The sequence below is a fragment of the Sorex araneus genome, chromosome X (genome assembly GCF_027595985.1).
Source record: "Sorex araneus isolate mSorAra2 chromosome X, mSorAra2.pri, whole genome shotgun sequence".
Lineage (NCBI taxonomy): Eukaryota > Metazoa > Chordata > Mammalia > Eulipotyphla > Soricidae > Sorex > Sorex araneus.
The window spans coordinates 371,662,899-371,685,370 of record NC_073313.1 but is presented as its reverse complement, the minus strand read 5'-3'; the positions used below and the strand labels follow the sequence as shown (position 1 = coordinate 371,685,370).

Below are 22,472 nucleotides of genomic sequence, written 5' to 3'. Positions count from 1 at the left end.
AGCCGAGGCCGGCCGCCTGAGCCGGTGTAGACTGCCTGAGCCGGTGTAGTCCGAGGCAGGCCACCTGAGCCGGTGTAGTCCAAGGCCAGCCGCCTGAGCCAGTGTAGACCAAGGCCGGCCACCTGAGCCAGTGTAGACCAAGGCCGGCCACCTGAGCCAGTGTAGACCAAGGCAGCTGCCTGAGCGCTGAGCCCATGACACTGGCACAGCAGGAATGACCCTGAGGACCGCCAGGCCAATGGCGTTCGTCACTGCCTTGTTCTCGACCTTCCTCAGCTTCACCTGCAGAAATTCTGAGTCGCTTTCTGTCACCTTAGAAACGGCGGAGCGTTCCGTGGCCAGACCCGGCGCCTCCCGGGCACTCTGGGGTCTCCTGAGCACTGAGTGGCCACGTTTGCGTTGACTCTTTTGGGGCTGCGTCTGCGGCCACCGGTGCTCCCAGCGGTGTGAGGGGCCGCGCTGCCCGACCTCACCCAGGGCCTCTCTGCGCTCTGCCCGGGACGGGGCAGGTCAGTGCCGGGCAGCCCCCCGCAGAGGCCTGTCGCCGTCCCTGTCCCTCCTTCAGCGCCTCTGGTGGGGAGGCCCGGCGGGCGGCTGCGCAGAGCCGGTGGTGTTCCCCTCTGGAGCTGGCGCGTGCAGGTAGCGCTGAGCTGGAACGTCTCACCACTTGCTTTAAAATTCAAAACCTGGGGCTGGAGCGATAGCACAGCGGGGAGGGCGTTTGCCTTGCACGCGGCCGACCCGGGTTCTAATCCCAGCATCCCATAGGGTCCCCTGAGCACCGCCAGGGGTGATTCCTGAGTGCAGAGCCAGGAGGAACCCCTGAGCATCGCCAGGTGTGACCCAAAAACCAAAAAAAAAAAAAATTCAAAACCCGTGGCCAGAGAGATGGCACAGGGTTTAAGGCCCTTGCCTTGCAGGCAGCCGACCCTGGGTGGTCTCTCGACCTGAGCACGGCTAGGGCGGACCCCTGAGCACCAGAAGTAATCAAAGAGCGGCTCAGGATGTGGCCCCAGACGCAAAGATAACTAAGAAGCATGAACTGCTGATGGGTCAGATTATTCTCTTCGTGTGTTAATATGCTTTGGGTTTAAAACCCTTTTTTACAAACCGGGGGCACACCCCACAGTGCTCGGGGCACTCCTGGCTCTGTGCTCCGGGTAACTCCCAGCAGTGCTCCGTGGGCCGAGAGTTGTGGGGACAGCCCCCGGCCTGTGCAGACCGTGTCCTCCGTCCACTGAGCCCTCCAGCCCTGACGGTAGTTCTTAGGGGCGGAGACAGGACGCAGCGAGGCAGCTGACCCAGGCCCTGAGCACAGCTGGGTGTGACCCCAAGACAAAAAAATTATATGTCCATTCCTTTTGTTTTTGATGTATCAGTTTTGTTATTTCAGATCAATACTTGATATTTGGTGCTGAAGAGGGGATTTATACCTTGAATCTTAATGAACTTCATGAAACGTCAATGGAACAGGTATTTTATTTTCTGTTTTTTTTCTTTAATTATTTCAGTTTTTATTCACGGAACAGTAGGTAAGAAATGAGTTTTATTTCTATGATTTACTGCCTCTTATTCATATCTCCATGGAACAGCTCTCTGGCGGGCTCTGAAAGCAGGCTTACGGAGCTAATCCCTAGTCTTCCTTCCCCCTCTTGGTTTTGGCCACCCCCGGTGGGGCTCAGGGCTCAGGGCTCAGGAGCACTCCTGGTGCTGCCTGGGGGGCCATTGCGGGGGTTGGGTCTGGTCAGCCACAAGCCAGTCAAGCGCCTTGTCCACTGCACTGTCCAGCCTAGACTGACCCTTAAGGGCCCTGCCCCCTGGCCCGTCCCGTTGCTCTAGGAATGAGCCGGGCCCGGGCCCCAGGCAGAGACAGGTCTGGAGTCGCGGGCGGAGAGTGCTGGCCCCGCGGGTGGGCAGGGGCATGGAGCTGGGAGACGAGGCTTGAGTCAGGGCCGAGGGCCGCAGGGGGTGTCTTACTGTCCAGCGCGTGCTGGGGGAGGACATGGGAAACCCCAGAACCAGGGTGGCTGGAGCAGGACGGTCCTGTGGCACTCAGCGCCGGTCCTGAGCACTGGGCGAGGCCCCAACAACCCCAGGACACCAGCCCCGGCTTCAGGACGGGATTAGGTGTCCAGGGCACACGTGCGGGGCATCCGGGAAGAGTCTGCGCTGAGAGGGGGCCTGGCTGTCCACTGGGACAGAAGCCGAGGCAGCGTAGGGGCCTGTATGAGCCCTGGCCCTCAGCAGCCCGGGCGGGTCCTGTCACCGGGAGCCAGTCTGGGGCAGCAGACACAGCGTAACGGCCACCCACGGCCCCCTCCTGACCTGAGCAGGAGCCAGTGGGTTCAGAGGGGACATTCCCCGGGTGCAGGGAGCTGGGCACGGGCCTGCCTGCCCCAGGACCTTTGGGTCAGACTCTGGTCCTGCTCAGACGCAGGTCGGGACCACAGGGTCTCCCCGGGCGGCGGGGCTGCTCATACCAGCTGGCCGGCCGGCCAGCGCAGATTCTCTGACACCGGGGACTCGGGGTCACTGTGACACGGCCTCCCGGGCCCTGGGCACTGCTGTCGCGCCGAGCGGGACGTTCCCTTGGGTCCATCAGCCTCTCAGAGCCACCCACAGCGGCTGTCCAACGCGCGCCCACCTTCGTACAGCTCTCGGCCCAGCCCTCGCACGGCTCCAGACAAAAGAGAGAACCGGAAGAGTCGCCCCCCGCTGAGGAGGGTCCCCTGGGCTGCAGGGACGCCCCGAGCAGCGCCCTCCGCCCTCCACAAAGTTTTCAGTGGAAAAAAAAAAAGAAATTGTATCTGTTTCACTCTTATGCAGAATGGAGTAACTATCCCGGTATTCCTCTCTGCTGTCATTCTTCCAGTCAGACAGTGAAGAGAGATCAGAAGGGCGTGGGGTTTACTAAGTGTGGGCAAAGAAGGAACGCCAACGCGAAATTTAACACTTGAAAAAACCGGGGACTGGAGCGATAGCACAGCGGGTAGGGTGTTTGCCTTGCATGCGGCCGACCCGGGTTCTATTCCCAGCATCCCATATGGTCCCCTGAGCACTACCAGGGGTGATTCCTGAGTGCAGAGCCAGGAGTAACCCCTGAGCATCTCCAGGTGTGACCCAAAAACCAAAAAAAAAGAAAAAGAAAAAACCTTGATGCGTTTTCATTGTTCCTGTACCAGTGATAGGAAGGGAAGTCGTCTTGACCTTGTATTTATTTATGCCTAGAAACATTTTATTCTGTGATATTCTGTCTACAAATATTTACAAACTGTACTTAAAACACAAGTAGGGTTCTTGCATTTACTTGCATGTACGAATAAAGTGTGACTCCGGCAAGTCGTGGGGTGGCGCTGGGCAAGCAGCTTCCCGCTGTGTCTGTGGGGGGGACCCAGCTCAGCACTGCCCTGGTCAGCGTCACTGAGCTCAGTAAAAAGAAAAAAGTCAGAGGCACTTCCTGCGCCTAACTCCAGGTCAGCCGTAGCTCCCGTGTGGAGAGCGTGAAGGAGGGGTTGGGGTTTCGTTCGTGTGTTTGTTCTTAAGGGTGTGGGGCCTTTGCCCGGCTGTGCTCAGGGCTGTGGCCAGCCCCCCCCAGAGCGAGTGGCCAGCCCCGCCCCAGAGCTGTGGCCAGCCCTGCCGTCTCCCAGCGCCAGTTCCTTGGGCCGTCGGGCAGACCCACGGTGTGTGCACACGTGCTGGTGTCGGCGGTGTGAGAGCTGCAGTTTCACCTGGTGGGTGTTCACGTGAGTGCCTGAGAAGTGAACGAAGGTTTTACTTAAGAGATTCACGAATTCTGGGCTGTCGGGCACGACCGTGTGCCTCAGAGTTGCTCCGTGGGGCCCTGACGGGTCCGTCCCTCGTGGCGTCTCGCCCTCCCTCCGTCCCAGCCTGTCGGAGTGACCCGTTAGATGACAGTGTCCAGTTCTCACTCTGCCTTCTGGCGTCCCCAGCGCCAGGGAGGGGCCCCTGGGCACCGCCTGTTGGGGCCCCAAGACAAAAATGACAGCTTGGCTTCTGACTCGCGGGGCCGGGTGAGGCTGTGGGCGCGGGTGCCCGGACCACCGTGAAAACACTGACAGCGATGAGAACGGGGCCGCTCTGACAGCCCCTCCCTCCGCCCTGAACGGCCTCCGACCCCACAGCTGGCGCCTGAGGAGCTTGACAGCGGGCACTGCAGGAGGGACGGGCACTGCAGGCGGGACGGGCACTCAGGAGGGACGGGCACTCAGGAGGGACGGGCACTCAGGAGGGGCGGGCACTCAGGAGGGACGGGCACTGCAGGAGGGACGGGCACTCAGGAGGGGTGGGCACTGCAGGAGGGACGGGCACTGCAGGAGGGACGGGCACTCAGGAGGGACGGGCACTGCAGGAGGGACGGGCACTCAGGAGGGACGGGCACTCAGGAGGGACGGGCGCTGCAGGAGGGACGGGCACTCAGGAGGGCACTCAGGAGGGCGGGCACTCAGGAGGGGCGGGCACTCAGGAGGGGCGGGCACTCAGGAGGGGCGGGCACTCAGGAGGGACGGGCTCTGCAGGAGGGGCGGGCACTGCAGGAGGGGCGGGCACTCAGGAGGGACGGGCACTCAGGAGGGGTGGGCACTGCAGGAGGGACGGGCGCTGCAGGAGGGACGGGCGCTGCAGGAGGGACGGGCACTCAGGAGGGACGGGCGCTGCAGGAGGGACGGGCACTCAGGAGGGCACTCAGGAGGGCGGGCACTCAGGAGGGACGGGCACTCAGGAGGGGCGGGCACTCAGGAGGGACGGGCTCTGCAGGAGGGGCGGGCACTCAGGAGGGACGGGCTCTCAGGAGGGACGGGCACTCAGGAGGGGCGGGCTCTGTACCTACAGTCTGTATCAGTGTCTCAGGCTTTCTCCTGTGCTTCTCTGGAGAATCCCGGAGTGTCCATACGCCTCCGTAGACAAACTAGGGAGACGCCGACAAGGACTCAGTATCAAAGCCAAAGTACAAGATTGTTTGCAAGGGCCTTATTTTCCCCTGTCATAGTTTGGGATTGTATCACCCTTACAAAAAGTCACTGAGTGTTGCACGGCTGTTTTACTCCTGTAACAATGTGTGGAATGATCATTAAAGTACTTCAGAATTGTCCGTTGGTTTGCTCTCTCATGTTGTGTGTGTGTGAGTGTGTGTGTGTTTGTGTGCAAGTGTGTGTGAGAGATCCCTGTTATCTGTTATCCTTTATAAACTGTGCTTTTTTCTCACCAGCTCTTCCCCCGGAGGTGTACGTGGTTGTATGTGATGAACAATTGCTTACTATCAATATCTGGTGAGTCTTCTAGTTTGTAACTGCCTTAGTTTTTCCTCTTCCTGCTGTTTGTTCTGCAATATTTCTTTTTCCCTGCAGGTAAAGCTTCTCAGCTGTATTCCCATAATCTTCCCGGGCTTTTCGAGTATGCACGACAAATGCAGAAGCTCCCGGTCGCAATCCCAGCGCACAAACTCCCCGACAAAATACTGCCACGGTAATTGCACATTTAATTATGTGCTCGTCCTTAGAGATAACGTGCTAATGATCTGCTCTAAGAAATGGTTGTACTGCAGAATTCACAAGCACTCTTTGGGGGTTAATAGAAATCATGAGTAATGAAAAATTTTTTGGAAGTCGTAAGGATCAGTGCAGAGCGGGAAGGAGCCTGGGGCTTTCAGCTGGAGGGCAGCGGGCCCTGGCGGGGCTCGTGAAACGGTGTCTGCTGAGACTGCGCTGCGGACACCTGTGTAGATCTCAGGACCTAAAAAAAAGGCCAACACAGAGCAACAGCATGTCATAAATGCGTAAATGCGTACTTGGGGCTAGAGCGATAGTGTGGCACGCGGGACACTTGCCTGTCGGGGTATGAGAAAACTTTGGGAGAGATGCATTGCCTAGTCTGTGTCACCCAAAGGCACAAGACCTCATCCCCTGAAGTACAACTCCTGAGCTGGCAGTTGGAGCCAGTGATAGCGAGTGGGTGGGGAGCTTGTGGCCAGCCCGGTTTGATCCCTGGTACCCCACGTGGTCCCCTGAGACCACCAGGAGTAAGCTCTGAGCACAGGACCAGGAGTCAGCCCTGAGCACCACCATTCATGGCAAAAAATAGCACTGCAGCACTGTCGTCCTGTTATTCATTGATTTGCTCGAGTGGGCGCCAGTAACGTCTCCATTGTGAAACTTGTTACTGTTTTTGGCATATTGAATACGCCACAGGGAGCTTGAAATGAAATGCACATTTGTACATTTTATATATTTGTTTATAGTCCAGGGATCTCTTTCTGTTTAAACAAACCCCCTCCTGCCGTGAATTCCTAGGGATCGGGCTCCTTCCCACTGGTTCTTACTACATGAGCTGCTCTGGGCGGAGCCTGGCGTGTCAGCCAAGTCCCTTTCTCTTTGGCTCCTCCTTTTTCTGGTCATTTTCCTTCGCCCGTTTCAGGAAGCTGTCTCGACTCAGAGCAAGCACTGAAATGCTCAAACGTTCACTCTTGGCAAGAATCTGCCCTTGACGTGTTTGTTGATGAAAGGCGGGCAGCGACACGTGCTGGCTGACCTGGAGACCTCCCGGCTCTGCCCTGGGGACACCTGTGGGCTCCCCTTTGGGCACTGCCCCTCCCTCCTGTCTCCCGTGGCCCCGTGGCCCAGGGAGCAGCTCCACGTTTTCTGGAAGCTCGAGAGAACATCCCGCGGCGCCTCCGCTTCCCTTTGTCCCGGTCATCTTTGCCATTTACTGGCCGGTGGCAGCGGGGGGCCGAGAGGGACAGTTGAACATCTAAGCAAGTCACGTATCTGTGGGAAAGGAGCAATGTATTTTGAAGTTTGCACAACCTTTACTTGCATTCTGGGTTATAATATTATAAAAGACACTTGGGTGTCTTCTTATTTTTCACTGTTATTTTTCCCAGTGTCATTTTTGTACGATCCGAATGTTTTACAGTTTCTGTTTTTCATAGTGGAATCCTAAATTCCTTTGGAACTGACTGGGAGGGTGACGGGGAAGACCCAGTTTGCTCTGGATGTATTGACTTTCCACTTGCATTTAGGAAATTTTCCGTGTCTGCAAAAATCCCCGAAACCAAGTGGTGCCAGAAGTGCTGTGTCGGTACGTAAAGCGGCGAGTCCCACAGTGCTCCCGCTGCAGAGCTGGGAGGGACACCAGGGGCGCGGCTCGGGGGCGGGGGCGCGGCCTGCTGGGGTGTTGCCGACCCCTCCTATTCCCCAGGGGCTCCGTGAAGCCCACCCTAAGAGGGCACCTTCCACTTCCGTGCACCGCCCCTGCCTCTCCGGGGTGTGTTTCGGGAGGCCTGTGTTCCCTCCGGGAAGCTGGGTGAGAGTCTGCCCCTGTGCCGAGGCCTCAGGGCCTCGGGCTTCTTAAACGCAGCAGGCGCGGGTGCCTGCGGGTTCTCGGACACGTGACCTGTACTCGGAGATCGAGAGAACCGAAGCATCACCTGTAGCGTCACCCCAAACACACCTGAGCCGACCCTGTGTTTCCCCGGGCGGGAGCTGAGTCCTGCCCGCCCGCCCCAAGCTGGCAGGGCTGTGGGGGGCGGGGGCGGCTCGGGGCGGCCTGGCCGGCGTGTGGAGGGCTCACGCCGCCGTTGCTGTTGCAGTGAGGAGTCCGTACACGGGCCACAAGTACCTGTGCGGGGCCCTGCAGGCCAGCATCGTCCTCCTGGAGTGGGTGGAGCCCATGCAGAAGTTCATGCTCATCAAGGTGAGCCCCGAGGCTGCCGGCCTTCGCCTTCCCCAAACGGTTTCCGTTACCAGACACGTGGGACGGTCTCGGGTGGTCACGGTGGTGAACGCAGGGCCGGAGTAAGGCCCGAGCACTGCCGGGCACCACCCAGTGCATAGACACACACGTGCTCTCAGTGAGGGCCCGAGAGCTAGTAGGGGGTTACGGGGCCGCCTCCCGAGAGGCCACGCCTGGTCTGCTCCCAGGCCAGCAGTGACCCCCGAGCACCACTGGCGTGAACCCGAAACAGGAAACAGGTAAGTGCAGGGAGTTTGGTGCCTGCCCTGGGTGGGGCTCCGTGTCCCGAGCCCACTCCCCGCGTCTCGCCACGCGTGCCCACAGGGCGGTTCTCACTGCAGCGCTGTTCTCTGAGGCTTGCCGGGCCTGTGAGTCGGGGCCAGGGCCCTCGGGACTCTGGTGCCCGTGTCCCGGCCCGGCCCGCGGGGGAGCCCCACGCCCCAGCCGTTCTGCGGGAACACAAACAGTTTTGAAGCGATACGGAATTAACATTGGTTCCATTTTCATGTCATTTGTCCGGTGAGATCCCTTGAGACAAAAGGCTGGATTTTCTTCAGAGAGGTCAGCGGGCAGGGATGAGGCCAGGGCGAGGAACAGCAGGTAGGGGCTGGCCTTGTGCATAGTTGCACGGGTTCGACCCCGGCCTGGTGCACGCCAGGAGCTGCTGAGGGTTTCCTAAGCGAGACGGTCGCTGCAGCCCCGCGGGATCGGCTCCTGTTTCCCTCTGGGTGACGCGCCCTGTCTCCGCAGCACATAGATTTCCCCATCCCGTGCCCGCTGAGGATGTTTGAGATGCTGGTCGTCCCGGAGCACGAGTTCCCGCTGGTCTGTGTCGGCGTCGGGAAAGGGAGAGACTTCAACCAGGTGGTGCAGTTTGAGACCGTCAACCCCAACTCGACCTCCTCGTGGTTCACCGAGTCAGGTGGGTGGTGCCGCTGGGTCACTGTTGCCAGCGTTTACTACCCCCCTCTCTCCCCAGTACCCAGCTGTGTTCAGGGATCCTTCCTGGTGGGCTCGGGGAGACATTCAGGGTTCTGGGGTGCTGGAGGTCGGACCCAGATTGGCTGTGTACAATATCCTCTGCTTGTTGCCGTATCGCCTCAGCCTTAAATAGCTTTTTTTTTTTTTTAATTTACTTTTTTGTTTGTTTTTGGGCCACAGCTGGCAGTTCTCAGGGCTCACTCCTGGTGGGCACAGGCGACCATCTGGGGTGCCGGGGATCAAACCCAGGTCTGTCACATGAAGGCACACCCACCTGCTGTACAGTGGCCCTGGCTCCTGCATTGCTTTGCTGATGCAGAAAAATCCCCAGCCTCCGTGATGCGCTGCCCTGGAAGGAGGAAGCTCCTGCTTGGAAATAGCTCATGTCCTCGACTTATTCAGAGCAGTGTGATGAATTGGCTTCGCATGTATATTGAGGGCACATGCGTGTGTCCGTGAGGTCCCGGCGTGTGACACGATGGTGGATCGTTACACACAAGTGCTGTGAAGTGAGGAGCAGAGTCTGGCGTCAGGGCTCACAGCCCCTGTGGCTCATGCGTGGCCGAGAGCCGCGGCTTCGGGGACAGCGACTGCCGCCGTCCGCAGCTCCTTTCCCACCCGCGCCCGCCTCTGCCCCTGTTCCTTCCTCTCCGGCAGCCCTGGGGACCGTCCACCGCCCAGACCCTGACGGCCTCTCAGTCTCCTCCGAGACGGGAGTGGCGCAGGCCCAGCCGCCCGCCAGCTCCACCTGGTTTCACGCCGTCGGGTTCTCCCCTTGTCACAGGCAGCAGGATTCCTGTGTGTGTGTGTGTGTGTGTGTGTGTGTGTGTGTGTGTGTGTGTGTGTGTGGTTCTCCCCTTCTCACAGGCAGCAGGACTCCTCTGTGTGTGTGTGTGTGTGTGTGTGTGTGTGTGTGTGTGTGTGTGTGTGTGAGGGAGGTTCTCCCCTTGTCACAGGCAGCAGATTCGTGTGTGTGTGTGTGTGGTTCTCCCCTTCTCACAGGCAGCAGGATTCCTCTGTGTGTGTGTGTGTGTGTGTGTGTGTGTGTGTGTGTGTGTGAGGTTCTCCCCTTGTCACAGGCAGCAGGATTCCTCTGTGTGTGTGTGTGTGTGTGTGTGTGTGTGTGGTTCTCCCCTTCTCACAGGCAGCAGGACTCCTCTGTGTGTGTGTGTGTGTGTGTGTGTGTGTGTGTGTGTGTGTGTGTGTTTCTCCCCTTGTCACAGGCTGCAGGATTCTCTTCCTTAGTCGTGGGGGAGAGGGTCCGGGGCGGTGTGGTGTGTGTCCGTATGCGCACCCCTTGTTGTACCTACCCTCTCACCCATCTCTGCCCCGTAAGCACCTGGCGTGTCTCGGGTAGCTGTGAATGATGTGGGGTGCAGGTAGCAAATAGTGATTCTGGTTGTAGTTTGGTTGGCTGGGGACAGGAGCCGTAGCCCTCTGCGCTACTCTCGGGCCTGCCTGGCCCTTGTTCTTGGTGACAGCCGTCGCTGTGGGGGAGGGCTGGTTCCTCGACTCCACTTGCTTGTCCTAGAGGCTAGGGGCGCGGGCATCTTTCATGATCCTTCGGGGTCGGGGGGTTTCTGAGGGCTGATCCAGCCCCGCTGGGTCCCTTCAGGTTTCTGCTTCCTCGGGGCCCAGTCTGGCAGGCCGGGTGTGGGGGGAATCCTGAGAACCTTCTTCCACGGTGTCGGACGTGTCGGTTTATAAGCGTTTCATGGCCGTCTCTGTGGGCGTCGGTATTTCCCCACCTTTTGTCAGCTCAGCCACGCCTGTCGGTTTATCCTTTAAAATACCGACTCCTGGTGTGTTCCTGTGTGCTGGTGCCGTCTGTCGAGCGCCTCTCCTGCCCAGATCTGTTTCCCTCCTTCCTCCTAATTTGGGGGTGTCTTCCCCCTGGTTTCTGGAGGTATAATGTCAGATTCGCTTTGTTGGTTTTGTTTTGGGGCCACAGAGGTTACTCCTGGCTCTGTGCCGGGGAATTACTCCTAGCGGGCTCGGGGACCCTGTGGGATGCCAGGGATCGAACCCACATTGTGACGAGAAGGCAAGTGTCCTCCTCGCTGTCCTGTGGCTCTGGCCCCTTCGGTCATTTCCTTCACGGCATTTTTTCTTGGTGTTTCTGTACCTGGATTTCCTGAGGGTGCTGCTCACCTGCACCCCTCCCGTTGGTGCTGATATGTCGCTTCCTTTTTGTTGCTCTCGAGAGATTTTTTCTCTTCCTTGGACTCCTTTGATCCACTGGCTGTCGGGGTGTTGTCTGACGCCCGTGTGCCTTTACTTTCTCTCTCCGCATTACTGATTCCTGATTCCACGCCGCTGTGAAGTAGAGACGGGATAGAATTCCTGTCTCCCCGGGCCCGTGAGCTCTGTCCTGTCGGCTCCTGTGCATCATCTTTCCCGGAAAAACTGGGCATGTCGCAAAGTTCCGTGTTCTGCTCTTGGTGGAAGGTTCCGCCGGCTTCTCTCAGGTGTGGCTCGGGTTGCTGGCGAGAAGCTCAGACTTCCCGTGTGGTGTCTGTGCCGAGAGGGCGTCGCAGCCCCCACACTCCGCACTTGTCGCCGGAGCTCTTCCTGGCACTTGCTCTGCCCGTCTGGACGCGGCGGGGCTGTGCTGAGCCGTGCGGTCCGTGCGTCTCCCGTGGAGGGAGCCTCGTCGCCGTGTCACCTGCTGGCCACGCTGGACCTTTAGGGCGTGTCGGCATCACGCGTCCTGTTCGCTGCGGGTACTCCTCGCCCTGCTCTTCTGTCCTCGCCGTCCCTTGCTGCCCTCTGCCGAGTCTCGTGAGGAGCGTGCGCGCGGGCCCGTGTTCCGTCATTCATTCCCCCTGTACCTTCCGCTCGGCGTCTGCCCGCTCAGTCACAGCTCCTGCTGCCAGGACACTGCCTGCGGCCGGCCCTCTCAGTCTGCGCCCTCGGTTCCCGCGGCCTCCGCGGGGCTCTGACTCCGTCCCCACCTCTGCGGTCCCGGGCGGCCCCGGAAGCTCAGCGCCTGCCCCACCGCGGGCCCGGGCGTCTGCGTCTGTCCCGGTCAGCCCGTTCAGAACCTGCCCCTTTCTCTGTGCGGGACGTGCTAGGGAAACTCTGTGTTTATTGACTTTTGTTGTTGTTGTTGTCTTGCAGACACCCCGCAGACCAACGTCAGCCACATAACGCAGCTGGAGAGAGACACCGTCCTCGTCTGCCTCGACTGTGAGTCTCCGCGTCGGCGCCTCCCTGAACTGCTTGGTTTGTTTTCGTCTCTGAGTGACTTTCCGTTCCCCCACTCCAGGTTGTATAAAAATAGTAAATCTCCAAGGAAGATTGAAATCCAGCAGGAAATTATCGTCAGAACTTACCTTCGATTTCCAGATTGAATCCATTGGTAAGTCAGAGTTTTGTATTCCACGTCCGTCACATTGATGAACTTCGTAAAATAGCGTATCTGGTACTCACCTAAGTCCGCCCTCACGTTCGTACGTTCTCTAAAGCAGTGCAGGGAACCAGGCTGTAAACTGTAAACTGGTGTTTCGGACCCTGGTTCTGGAGCCGTCAGACTCACAGTCTTCCTCTCAGCGCTCTAAAGTGGAGATCTTGGTGTAGATTCACTGGAGAAATTTAAATATGTGAAATTCCGGGGCTGGAGTGGTAGCACAGCAGGTCAGGCATTTGCCTGGCATACGCCAGAGCCAGGAGTGACCCCTGTGCATCGCCGGGTGTAACCCAAAATGAGAAAAAAAAAATGTGAAATTTCCTTCTTGCCATTCTTAGATTTTGCTTAGCATTTTTTTTCTCTGGAAAAAGTAAAAGTATTACACTCAGGGGAAAATAGGATGACAGTGATCACATGAGCTCATACTGGGGAAGAGAGTGACAGCTCCTTTAGTACCCAGCTGTCCGTCGTCTTTCCTGGGTCATTTTTCGGTAACACTAAGGTGCTGTGTCCGCACGTTAGCGGGGCTAGACCCAGAGCAGGTGGTTCCTGTGTCTGCACCTGGTGTTGCTTCCTCCGCTCCAGCCACGGGGCGCTGCCAGCCCCGTCTGAGGGCCCGGCTCTGCGCCTGACCCCGGCTCTAGGTGGCATCACCAGGGAGTGAGACGTGAGGCCGAGGGGTCCGAGGGAGGACAGCAGGAAGGGGCGGCCCTTGCAGCCGTCCAGGTCCGTTTCCTCCCTGCGCGTGGGCCTGACTTCACAGGAGCGAGCCCTGAGCACCCCGCGTGTGGGGGAGAGGGGTGGGGAGGGGGGGCCCGGAGCTCCGCAGGGCGTGCAGGCTGGGAGCCCGGGCTCCGGCGCCTCCGGTTCTGGCCGGTGTCGTTCGCCTGCTTTGGCTTTGCTGTGGGCTGTTCCTGCGGACGCCGGGTGGCCTAGGGGGACAGTCTGGCTCCACCTCGAAAGACTGTGGACAAAAAGGGAATGTGGACAAATTCCCGGAATCCAGCAAGCGCAGGAACAAAACCAGAGTCTCAGGAAGCTCCTGAAAGCTCTGCTGGAGGGAGTCGGTGGGCGCTGGCTCCCTCCGAGCAGCCCTGCGCGGCAGGACGGCGTCTGCGGCACAGTCAGGACAGACGGCACAGGGCCGCGGCCTCCTGCTGCACGCACAGAAGCAGCCGGACAGCTGCCGCGGGGGTCGAGTCGGGACAGACTGGGAGCAGGAGCCACCCTCGTCTCGCAGGCCGGGGGGCTGCGGGCGGTGGGCAGCGACGGCCTTTGTGCCAGCCGTGAGCAGAGGGACGCCCTCGAGGGAAGAGACGCTCCCACGTGAAGGGTGCTGTCGCCTGCGGGGGAGTAACCAGAAAAACGGGGAGGCTGGGACGCCGCTCGGAGCCAGCTCGGGCCTGGCGGGCGCGTGGGGCGGCCTGGCCGGATGCCGGCGGAGGCCCGGGCCTCAGAGCTGAGCGGGGCCGTGTGTGTCGGCCTGTTTCTGGCGCCATCGGACAGGCCGAGGCTGACCGTCGTGGGGGATCTCGCGTCCGGGTGACGAGGCTCTTGGTGTCCGGGGCGGGGGCGTGGGGCCCGGCCGGGCTGGGCCCTGCAGTGACGGCTCTTCTCCCCGCAGTCTGCCTGCAGGACAGCGTGCTGGCCTTCTGGAAGCACGGCATGCAGGGCCGGAGCTTCAGGTCCAACGAGGTACGTCGCTGTCCAGCGCAGTGGCCGCGGGTTCCCTCCGCCTCCCTCCTCCTGACCCCGGTGCTCCCCGGCTGGCTCGGCCCCTGCTGGCTCTGTCTCCTGCCCCAGCGTGGACGCAGGACCCGGGGCAGGACCAGGGAAATGGCTGCCGGGCTCCTTTCTGGCCGGGCGGAGACTCTGCTCCGCAGGGGCCCTGTGCCGTGTCCCGGGATGCAGCGGGGGAGGCCCCAACAAGCTTGTCGCTGGTGTTTGTGGCACAGTGACCTGATGGAGTGAATTTCATTTCCAATCAGAGTTGTTCTCGGCCAGGAAACTGGGGGGGCCGTGTCCGTGCCCCGTCTTCCCTCCACGGGCAGCGCAGTGCGGGTCCCTCTCTGCTGTGCACTGACGTCAAGTCCCCCGCCTGGGCGCCACCAGCGCTGAGCCAGGATACGTGCCCCCCCCCCCCCCCGAGAAATTGCAGGAGGTTGAGGAAGAAGTTTCTGAGCGCTTCCTTAGCTGGGTGTTGTGCCCGCTGCTCCGTAGCGTCCTGCAGGAAGCCCCCGCAGTCCTTGCCTGGCCCGTCCCGCAGAAGGCAGAGCCGTCTCCAACAGCTCCTTCCTCTGCCCCGGGACAGGCCGTGAGCGACAGAGCTGGCCTCCCTGAGTCCAGTCTGCCATCGTGGCGCGCCACAGCCTTTGCAGTGAACACCAAGGAGACGTCCCTGCCGCAGTGCCTGGCGCTGAGCTCACATGCAGCTCTCGGGAAGCTGCATCATCGTATGCTTCCTCTGAAGAGATGCCCTGCATGAGGCTGACGCTGGCTCAGTCCCGGCACCATATGCCCGAGCACTGCCGAAAGGTTCCCCTCCCCAAAATTTTTTAAGTTCTTTTTCAAGTACATCATTTTCCTACTCTGGTATTTTATAATTAACTCAAAAATCGCCACATTTTTCCCTGACTAACAAATTGATGCACTCGTGTACTAATATTCCAAATCAGCCGTCACGCAGGGATGGATCTTGAGGACTGAGTGTTCTCTCTAGTTAGAAATGATGTGCCCACAGGGGCCGGAGCGATAGCACAGCGGGTAGGGCGTTTGCCTTGCACGCGGCCGACCCGGGTTCGATCCCCGGCATCCCATATGGTCCCCCAAGCACCGCCAGGAGTAATTCCTGAGTGCAGAGCCAGGAGTAACCCCTGAGCATCGCTGGGTGTGACCCAAAAAGCAAAAAAAAAAAAAAAAAAAGAAATGATGTGCCCACAGACTGGGAACATCATTTAAAATTGTGTCTTCAATTTCAAAATTTCAAATCTGTGTTTCATTCACCAGGTAACACAAGAAATTTCAGATAGCACAAGAATTTTCCGGCTCCTTGGGTCTGACAGGTATGGAAAAAGTCTGTCCTGTATTCAAGGCACTGAACCTGTCTTTCAGATCTAGCATGGAACTGATTTTGAAAAGTTAAGAGTCAGAATATCTACAGAGGGGCTGGAGTGATAGCACAGCGGGGAGGGCGTTTGCCTTGCACACGCTGACCCGGGTTCGATTCCCAGCATCCCATATGGTCCCCTGAGCACTGGCAGGAGTAATTCCTGAGTATATGAGCCAAGAGTAACCCCTGTGCATTGCCAGGTGTGACCCAAAAAAAGCAAAAAAAAACAAAATATCTACAGAATATATTCAGTGCTAAGTTTGTCACACCGTAAGAATCACAAGTGACAAAGTAGAAAGACTGAGGAAGACAGCTCTCCACACCGCCTCTGGGGGTTACTGCACCAGAGCAAGGAAGACAGCTCTCCACACCGCCTCTGCGGGGTTACTGCACCAGAGCAAGGAACTTTCTTGAGAGGAAATAGGAAATTTCTTATATTTAGTACACGTACAAATTTGGGGGGTTATTCTGGCATTCTCTCTGATTCTTCAGTTACAAATTGTTTTAAGAATTTATGTTAAGGTTGGGGTCGGGGCAGGTAGGTCACTTGCCTTGCATGCAGCTGTCCCGGGTTTGCTGCCTGGTACCCCACCTCGTACCAGGAGTGGTCTCTGAGCGCAGAGCCCAGAGGAAGCCTGAGCCAGTCAGGTGTGGCCAAAAAACAAACCAAAAAAAAGACTTGAAAGAGTTTTTGAAAAAAAAAAATTAATTGATTTTTTTTAAAAAAGAAAGTTTTTGATAAGGTTTAAGTTCACACCAACATTGTGTGTGTGTGTGTGTGTGTGTGTGTGTGTGTGTGTGTGTGTGTGTGTGACACTTCAAGGTGGGGAGGAGGCTTCAAGCAGCCAGATCACTTCCCAGGGGCCAGAAAGGCTATTGGGGGAGGGCGTGTGCCTTGCACATAGGCCAACCTCGCGGTCACCTCCCAAGCACCGCCAGGGGTAGGAGCCCCTGACCATCACCATGTGGCCCCCAGACCAGAAGGAAGCCGCACTGTTCCCCGAGCTGGAGCTGCTGGGCTCTGAGCCCTGCGAGGTGTCTGTGCCGGGGCGGGCAGGGAAGCGCAGTGGGGAGGGCTCACGGTCTCAGATTCGTGTTTCTGCTTCTGAGTTTCTTCCTTTGCTCCTCCCTTTCAAGGGTCGTGGTTTTGGAAAGTAGGCCGACGGATAACCCCACAGCGAACAGCAACCTGTACATCCTGGCGGGCCATGAAAACAGCTACTGACGTGTGTTCCCGGCACCTGAGCCCAGGGAGAAGGGGCCTGCCCTGCCCGGCCCGGCCCGGCCCTGCCCGGCCCCGGCCTCCCGAGGGCCTGAGGGAGACCCCGAGTTTGGTTCCGTGGTATGGATCTGTTTAGCATATTGAACCACACAAGTGCTTAACTCTTGTTATGTAATCTTTGTACATAGAGGCAGTATTTTTCTGTGAAAATTCAGATTGCTGAAGACATACACTAAGAATTTATGTAGATAATGTACTTTTATGAAATGTACAAGTGTCTTTTCTGTACAAATGTAAATGTTGATGAAATGCAATCGGGTTAATATTTAAGAATTCTTCGTCCACTCTGGGCTGTGGCTGTGTCACGTGCGGGACACTGCGGTGAGGCGGCTCCTTCTATTGAATTTTTATTCTATGTAATTTAGAAATATGGATATAAATCTTGTAACTCTCAGAATTGTTATGGAGGCTGTAATCATTTTATAATCTGGTTTTTAATTTTCACACAAGTACACTGGTGTTTCTATTTGCACAGTATTGGGACGTGGTGTAGTAAGTCACAAAAGGAGGCTGTGACCATCTGCAGCTGCCCACAACTTCAGTTTTCATGGATTCGGAGTGCTTTCTCTGTGAAACAAGCCAGTTGGCCTGCCTGTGGCGAAACTGGCCTTTTTTATACTTAGGCAGAACCCTGTGACATTGCTCGTTCGTGCTTCAGCCTTTGACAACATTTTGAATCACAGGATAGCGGTACCGTGATGTAACACTACAGTTGTCTGAGTTATAATATGCACAAAGAATAAATTAATATTATTAAAGAGTCCACACTGAACATTTCATATAATCACATTGAAGAACTATAACATTCCATAGAATGAAGCGATTCAAATTTTGAGTGGGAATTTTTACTTTCGTTGGTCTTAGGATTGTTTTCATATTTCTTTTGATTTAGGGTATTAACCTACGGCCAAAACATTTAGTTACTACCTCACATAACAGCATGATGGTGAAACACATCACAGGACTTAGCTTTGGTTACAGACGTTCTCGGTTGTTTTTCCCAGTGGACTTTGTATGTACCAGGTTCTAGGAAAAGGCACACTTTGGGCTCTTTTATATGCTAATGTGAGTATATGCACACACTAAGAACAGCCTACGTGGTGATTCATGGTCTTCATTTATTTTACTTGATAATGCTTTTAAAATATGCTCCTCGTTGTACATAGTGTAAAATAAACATTTTTTAACATACCGTTGTATGGTGGCTTCGTCTGTGTGTCGGAAGACTGACCTCTGGGAAGAGGAGGGTGCCCGTGGGGCGGCCGAGCCTCCCGGTGCCCAGTCTCGTCCCTCGGGTCACATATTCCTATTAGAGTGGAGGTGTTTCATGCGAGAGTAATAGTCCCGTGTGTTTGGGAGGAGGACATCTTTTTTGTAGAATCTTCTACTTCGGTCAGAAAAGCTGAGTAAGTGTCAGCGGGTCCGAACTGCAGTCCAGCCCAGTCCCACTCAGAGCCCTTAGTTTGTAAACATCGTTTTCTTGGAACACAACGCCACATACACATTACACCTGTGGCTGCTTCTGGACTGGGATCGACAGTTGAGTGTTCCTCATGACTGTGGGTAATTAATGTGTGTGACTGAGAAGCGTTTTCCCACCTAGAGGTCAGGACTGCTGAACTACACGGCGTCAGTGATCTTGTGAGAACTCGTGTATGCTCATCCCAGAGTCGCTGCTTCTGGGGAACTGCTTCTCTAGTGTCTACATCCTCTGAATCACATCCCTCTCAGTTAGATAAAGGGGTTGCATGTCTTTAAAAAAATTAACTACATTTAACTGTCAGGCACATAGAAATGTTTGCAAAAGATACTCAACTGGTTGTGTTGCCCGTGGTCTTTCGAGAATGCAGGCCTTGGGTTCAGCCCGTGGCAGTGAAGCCTGGAACCAGGATTTTCACGAAGGTGGACAAAATAGGTCTGATGCAGAGCCCGGCATTTGGACCACCTGCCGGCACTGAACTCCAGTCAGTACTCCCGAGTTGCTCCAAGAATCACAGGCCTCGGAATTAAACCCTGGGTGGCAGTTCCGAATGCAGATGATAAAGGCTCTTCACTCAGAGAGGGCCGCGGAGAGCAGCGTTAGAAGCCGTCCATTCCCTTCCCGGGCGCAAGGCGTCCGTCTTGACACGGGCTTTGAGAAGATCGCGCCCGGCTGTTTCCAGGCTGACGGGCGTCGCCCTGCGTGTAAGTGTGCCACGCCCACCAGAGCCAGGAAGTAAAGGCCGGGAGACACAGCTGCGGGCAGTTGCCACCCTACCAGAAGACCCGGTGCGTGCCGCACAGAGACTGCGTGGACACTTGGTGCTGCTTGAGGGAAGAGAGCTGGGCACACGGCCTGGGACGCACATTCTCGAAGATTCTTCCCCAAAACTCCAAGAGAAGATCTGGTTCGGTTTGTCAGTGAGCGGGGGGCAGGGGCCAGGGCACAGGAGGGCTGGATGTCCTGCCCGGGCACGAGGCTCAGCCAAGGGGTGTGGACAACCTTGCTCCAAGGGACTCCCGCAGCCTCCGTCCCAGGGCCAGCCCAGTCACACTCGCCCGTTTCACTGACCTTGCAAGAGAATCCACTTCCTGTTGCTTTTTTTTTTTAATTCTCTTTTTGTTGTTGCAGCGATATGGGGGGTCACACACTTGGCGCTGCTGCTCCCTGGGGTCCCGTGCTCTAGCTCCTGGGCACAGTGGAGCCGGGCTGGCTGGCAAAAGATGGCACAGCAGGTCCTGCTCTGCCTTGCACTTGGCTCACCCGGTTTCTGTCCCCGGCACCGCCAGGAGTGAGCACAGAGCACAGAGCAAGGAGTCAGCCTCCAAGTATGGCCCCCTTAAAGAAAGTGACCCAAAGCGGGGGTCAGCGGGCATCACTGCTGGAGGGCCTCGGGGGCAGGAACTGGGCCTCCGCCCACCCACCGTCATTACTTTTCTTCTCAAAAATAGTTTCCCTTGTTCAGTGTCTTGTACTGTCTGCACTGTAGCACTGTCATTCCGTTGCTCGTCCATTTGCTCGAGCGGGCACCAGTAACGTCACCATTGTGAGACTTGTTACTGTTTTTGGCACATAGAATACGCCACAGGGAGCTTGCCAGGCTCTGCTGTGTGGGCGAGATACTCTCGGTAGCTTGCCGGGCTCTCCGAGAGGGATGGAGAAATTGAACCCGGGTCAGCCATGTGCAAGGCAACTGCCCTACCTGCTGTGCTATTGCATGAACTGGAAGAAAAATAATTACTCAGAGAAGAGGAGATGGGAAATCAAATCCAGCAAACCGGTTTCAGGAGTGGCTGGCATAAAGGTCATGTTTGACATTGAATTATTGATAAAGTTAGTATTCAGCAATTCCAGAATGGACCAGGGGCTCTCTGTCTCTCGCCTATCTCTCTTCTCTCTTTCTCATCTCTTTGGATTTGGGTCCACACAGTGGAACTCAAGTCCGACTCCTGGTTCTGACTCCTGGATCACTCCTGTAAGCCTCCTAGTATCCTAACTCTTGCCCCTCTTGATAGAACTTTTTTTTTTTTTTTTTTTTGCCTTTTAGGTCACACCTGGCAATGCACAGGGGTTACTCCTGGCTCTGCAGTCAGGAATCACTCCTGGCGGTGCTCAGGGGACCATATGGGATGCTGGGAATCCAACCCGGGTCGGCCGCGTACAAGGCAAACGCCCTACCCGCTGTTCTATCGCTCCAGCCCCCTGATAGAACATTTTTGAGAGAAAAAGCTTTTGTTTTCTACATACGTATATTCTGAAAGGGTGGCAAATTCAATATACTTAATTTAGGTGGCCTATTATTCCATTTAAACACTTTAATGAAAATGTCTCATTTACCAGGGTGTAACTCAATAGTATAATACTTGCCTTGTATGTATGACTCCCTGGTCTTGTAGAGAAAAAATAAAATAAAAAAGCAGGACATGTGTTCCCCATGTTGATGTTGAATTAAATAAGACAATATATTTTTTATTTGCTCTTAATATTTTTCAAAAACTCAGATTCTTCAAAGATAATAGTCTCAATTGTATTGAATTTATAATTTATTGCTTAGAATAATAAATTTCACCAAAAATTATGGTGAAAAATCCATGAAGGTCCATTTTACCCTAATACAGTTAAAACAAGGTCTGGGGATGCAGCTTCAAGGTGCAGGACATGTTTTTGTATACGGGAGTCAGGGTTTGGGACCCTTGGCCCTGGAGCCGTCTGATGGCCTAGGAAACACCCCAGGCAGGAAGCAGGGCCGAGAGAGAGTGCTGGGTGAGAAGCTTGACTTGCATAGTCGACCCAGTTTGATCTCATAGGCGGGACAAAAAGACATAGTAGGGGAATAACATGACCAAAGGCAATAGAAATCAAGAACATGAGACATGCAGACATGAGAGGGCCGGAGAGCTAGTGCAGCAGGGACGCTTGCCTTGCCTGCACCTGACCAGGTTTGACCCCCAGCATCCCATACCGTCCACTGAGCACTGCCAGGAGTGATTCCTGAGCATTACCAGATGTGACCCAAAAACTTAAAGAGAGGAAGAAAAGAAGACATGAAGTGTGCAGTAGGGAGAGGAGGGGTGGGGGGAGGAGAACACTAGGATGGTGGGGGTCAGTGGCCACTGGGGAGGAGCAAGGGGCGCTGGAAGGCAGTGAAGTGTTATGAGTGCAACTGTATCAGTATCGTACTATAAACCACAGCCTCTGAAAGAAAAACAAGTGCCTGCCAGAGGCAGGAGGGAGTGGGTGGGCAGGGGAAACTGAGGAAATTGGTGGAGGCAAGTGGATGGGTGAAGGGATTGGTGTTCAAACATCGCAGGCCTGAAACTCAGAATAACATTGTAAATCATGGTCTCTCAATTTATTTTATTTATTTATTTATTTATTTTGCTTTTTGGGTCACACCCAGTGATGCTCAGGGGTTACTCCTGGCTTTGCACTCAGGAATTACTCCTGGCAGGGCAGTGCTTGGGGGGACCATATGGGATGCCGGGGAACGAACCCGGGTCGGCCGAGTGCAAGGCAAACGCCCTACCCGCTGTGCTATCGCTCCAGCCCCCATGGTGTCTCAATTTAAATTAAAAAAGAAAATAAGGCCAGAGAGACAGTACAGGGGTAAGGCACTTGCCTTGCATGCAGCCAACCCATCTGATCCGCAGTATCACTGTCATCCCGTTGCTCATTGGTTTGCTTGAGCAGTACCACATATAATCCCCTGAGCACCTGACCAAGACTCCTGAGCACTGTAAGGTGTGGGCAAGTTCTCTCTTCCCCGTGAAAAATAGAATAATGTGTGTAGCTGGACAAATTTCAGATATATAACATTAGAAAACCAAATTATTCACATGAAATAAACTTAGTACTTCCTTAATTTTTCTAAAGGTCAAGCTTGACCTTTAGAAAAATTAAGTAGGTCAGTGTTTTTGTACAATACAAAATATTTGAAATTAACTGCATAGTTAAAGTGTATTCATTAAGTTAAAATTCACTGCAAGGAGTTGATTGTGGGGCTGGAGCCATAGCCCAGCGGGGAGGGCGTTTGCCTTGCACGTGGCCAACCCGGTTCGATTCCCAGCACCCCATAGGGTCCCCCGAGACAGCTAGGAGTGATTCCTGAGTGCAGAGCCAGGAGTAACCCGAACATCGCCGAGTGTGACCCAAAAAGAAAAAAAAAAAAGAGTTGATTGTATGTGGTCGCTCATCAACGTCACTGACCATTTACAGTGTCCAGGCGCGGGCAGGCCATGGGGTAGCGGTGGACACTCCCAGTCTTCAAGGAGCACGTTTGTGTGATAAAAATAAATCTTAAAAATGACTTACTGGGGCACGGGGGTTTCAGAGTCATTCATGGTAGAGTCTCAGGACACGTGGCCAGGGCCCCTTAGAGGAAACTCGTCTCCTAGTCCCGGCTCGGGAGGGGGGCGCGGCCCGGGGTGCGCGAGACAGGGGCGCTGAGCAGGGAAGACGGGGCAGG

The 22,472-nt window shown here is 55.9% G+C and overlaps 1 protein-coding gene across 4 annotated transcripts in view; it reads left to right on the top strand.

Moving 5' to 3' along the window:
* Positions 1-17,719, top strand: part of MAP4K3 (mitogen-activated protein kinase kinase kinase kinase 3) — a 132,459-nt gene extending 114,740 nt beyond the window's left edge. For all 4 annotated transcript variants that reach the window (XM_055119812.1, XM_055119811.1, XM_055119810.1 and 1 more), the window contains 11 exons: positions 1,394-1,473; positions 5,225-5,285; positions 5,364-5,481; positions 7,034-7,092; positions 7,604-7,707; positions 8,497-8,668; positions 11,848-11,916; positions 11,996-12,088; positions 13,761-13,831; positions 15,143-15,198; positions 16,383-17,719. In XM_055119812.1, the coding sequence (XP_054975787.1) occupies positions 1,394-1,473; positions 5,225-5,285; positions 5,364-5,481; positions 7,034-7,092; positions 7,604-7,707; positions 8,497-8,668; positions 11,848-11,916; positions 11,996-12,088; positions 13,761-13,831; positions 15,143-15,198; positions 16,383-16,470 (971 nt within the window). In that variant the 3' untranslated portion in view covers positions 16,471-17,719. The remainder of the gene's footprint in view (positions 1-1,393; positions 1,474-5,224; positions 5,286-5,363; positions 5,482-7,033; positions 7,093-7,603; positions 7,708-8,496; positions 8,669-11,847; positions 11,917-11,995; positions 12,089-13,760; positions 13,832-15,142; positions 15,199-16,382) is intronic.
* The last annotated feature ends 4,753 nt before the right edge of the window (positions 17,720-22,472 follow it).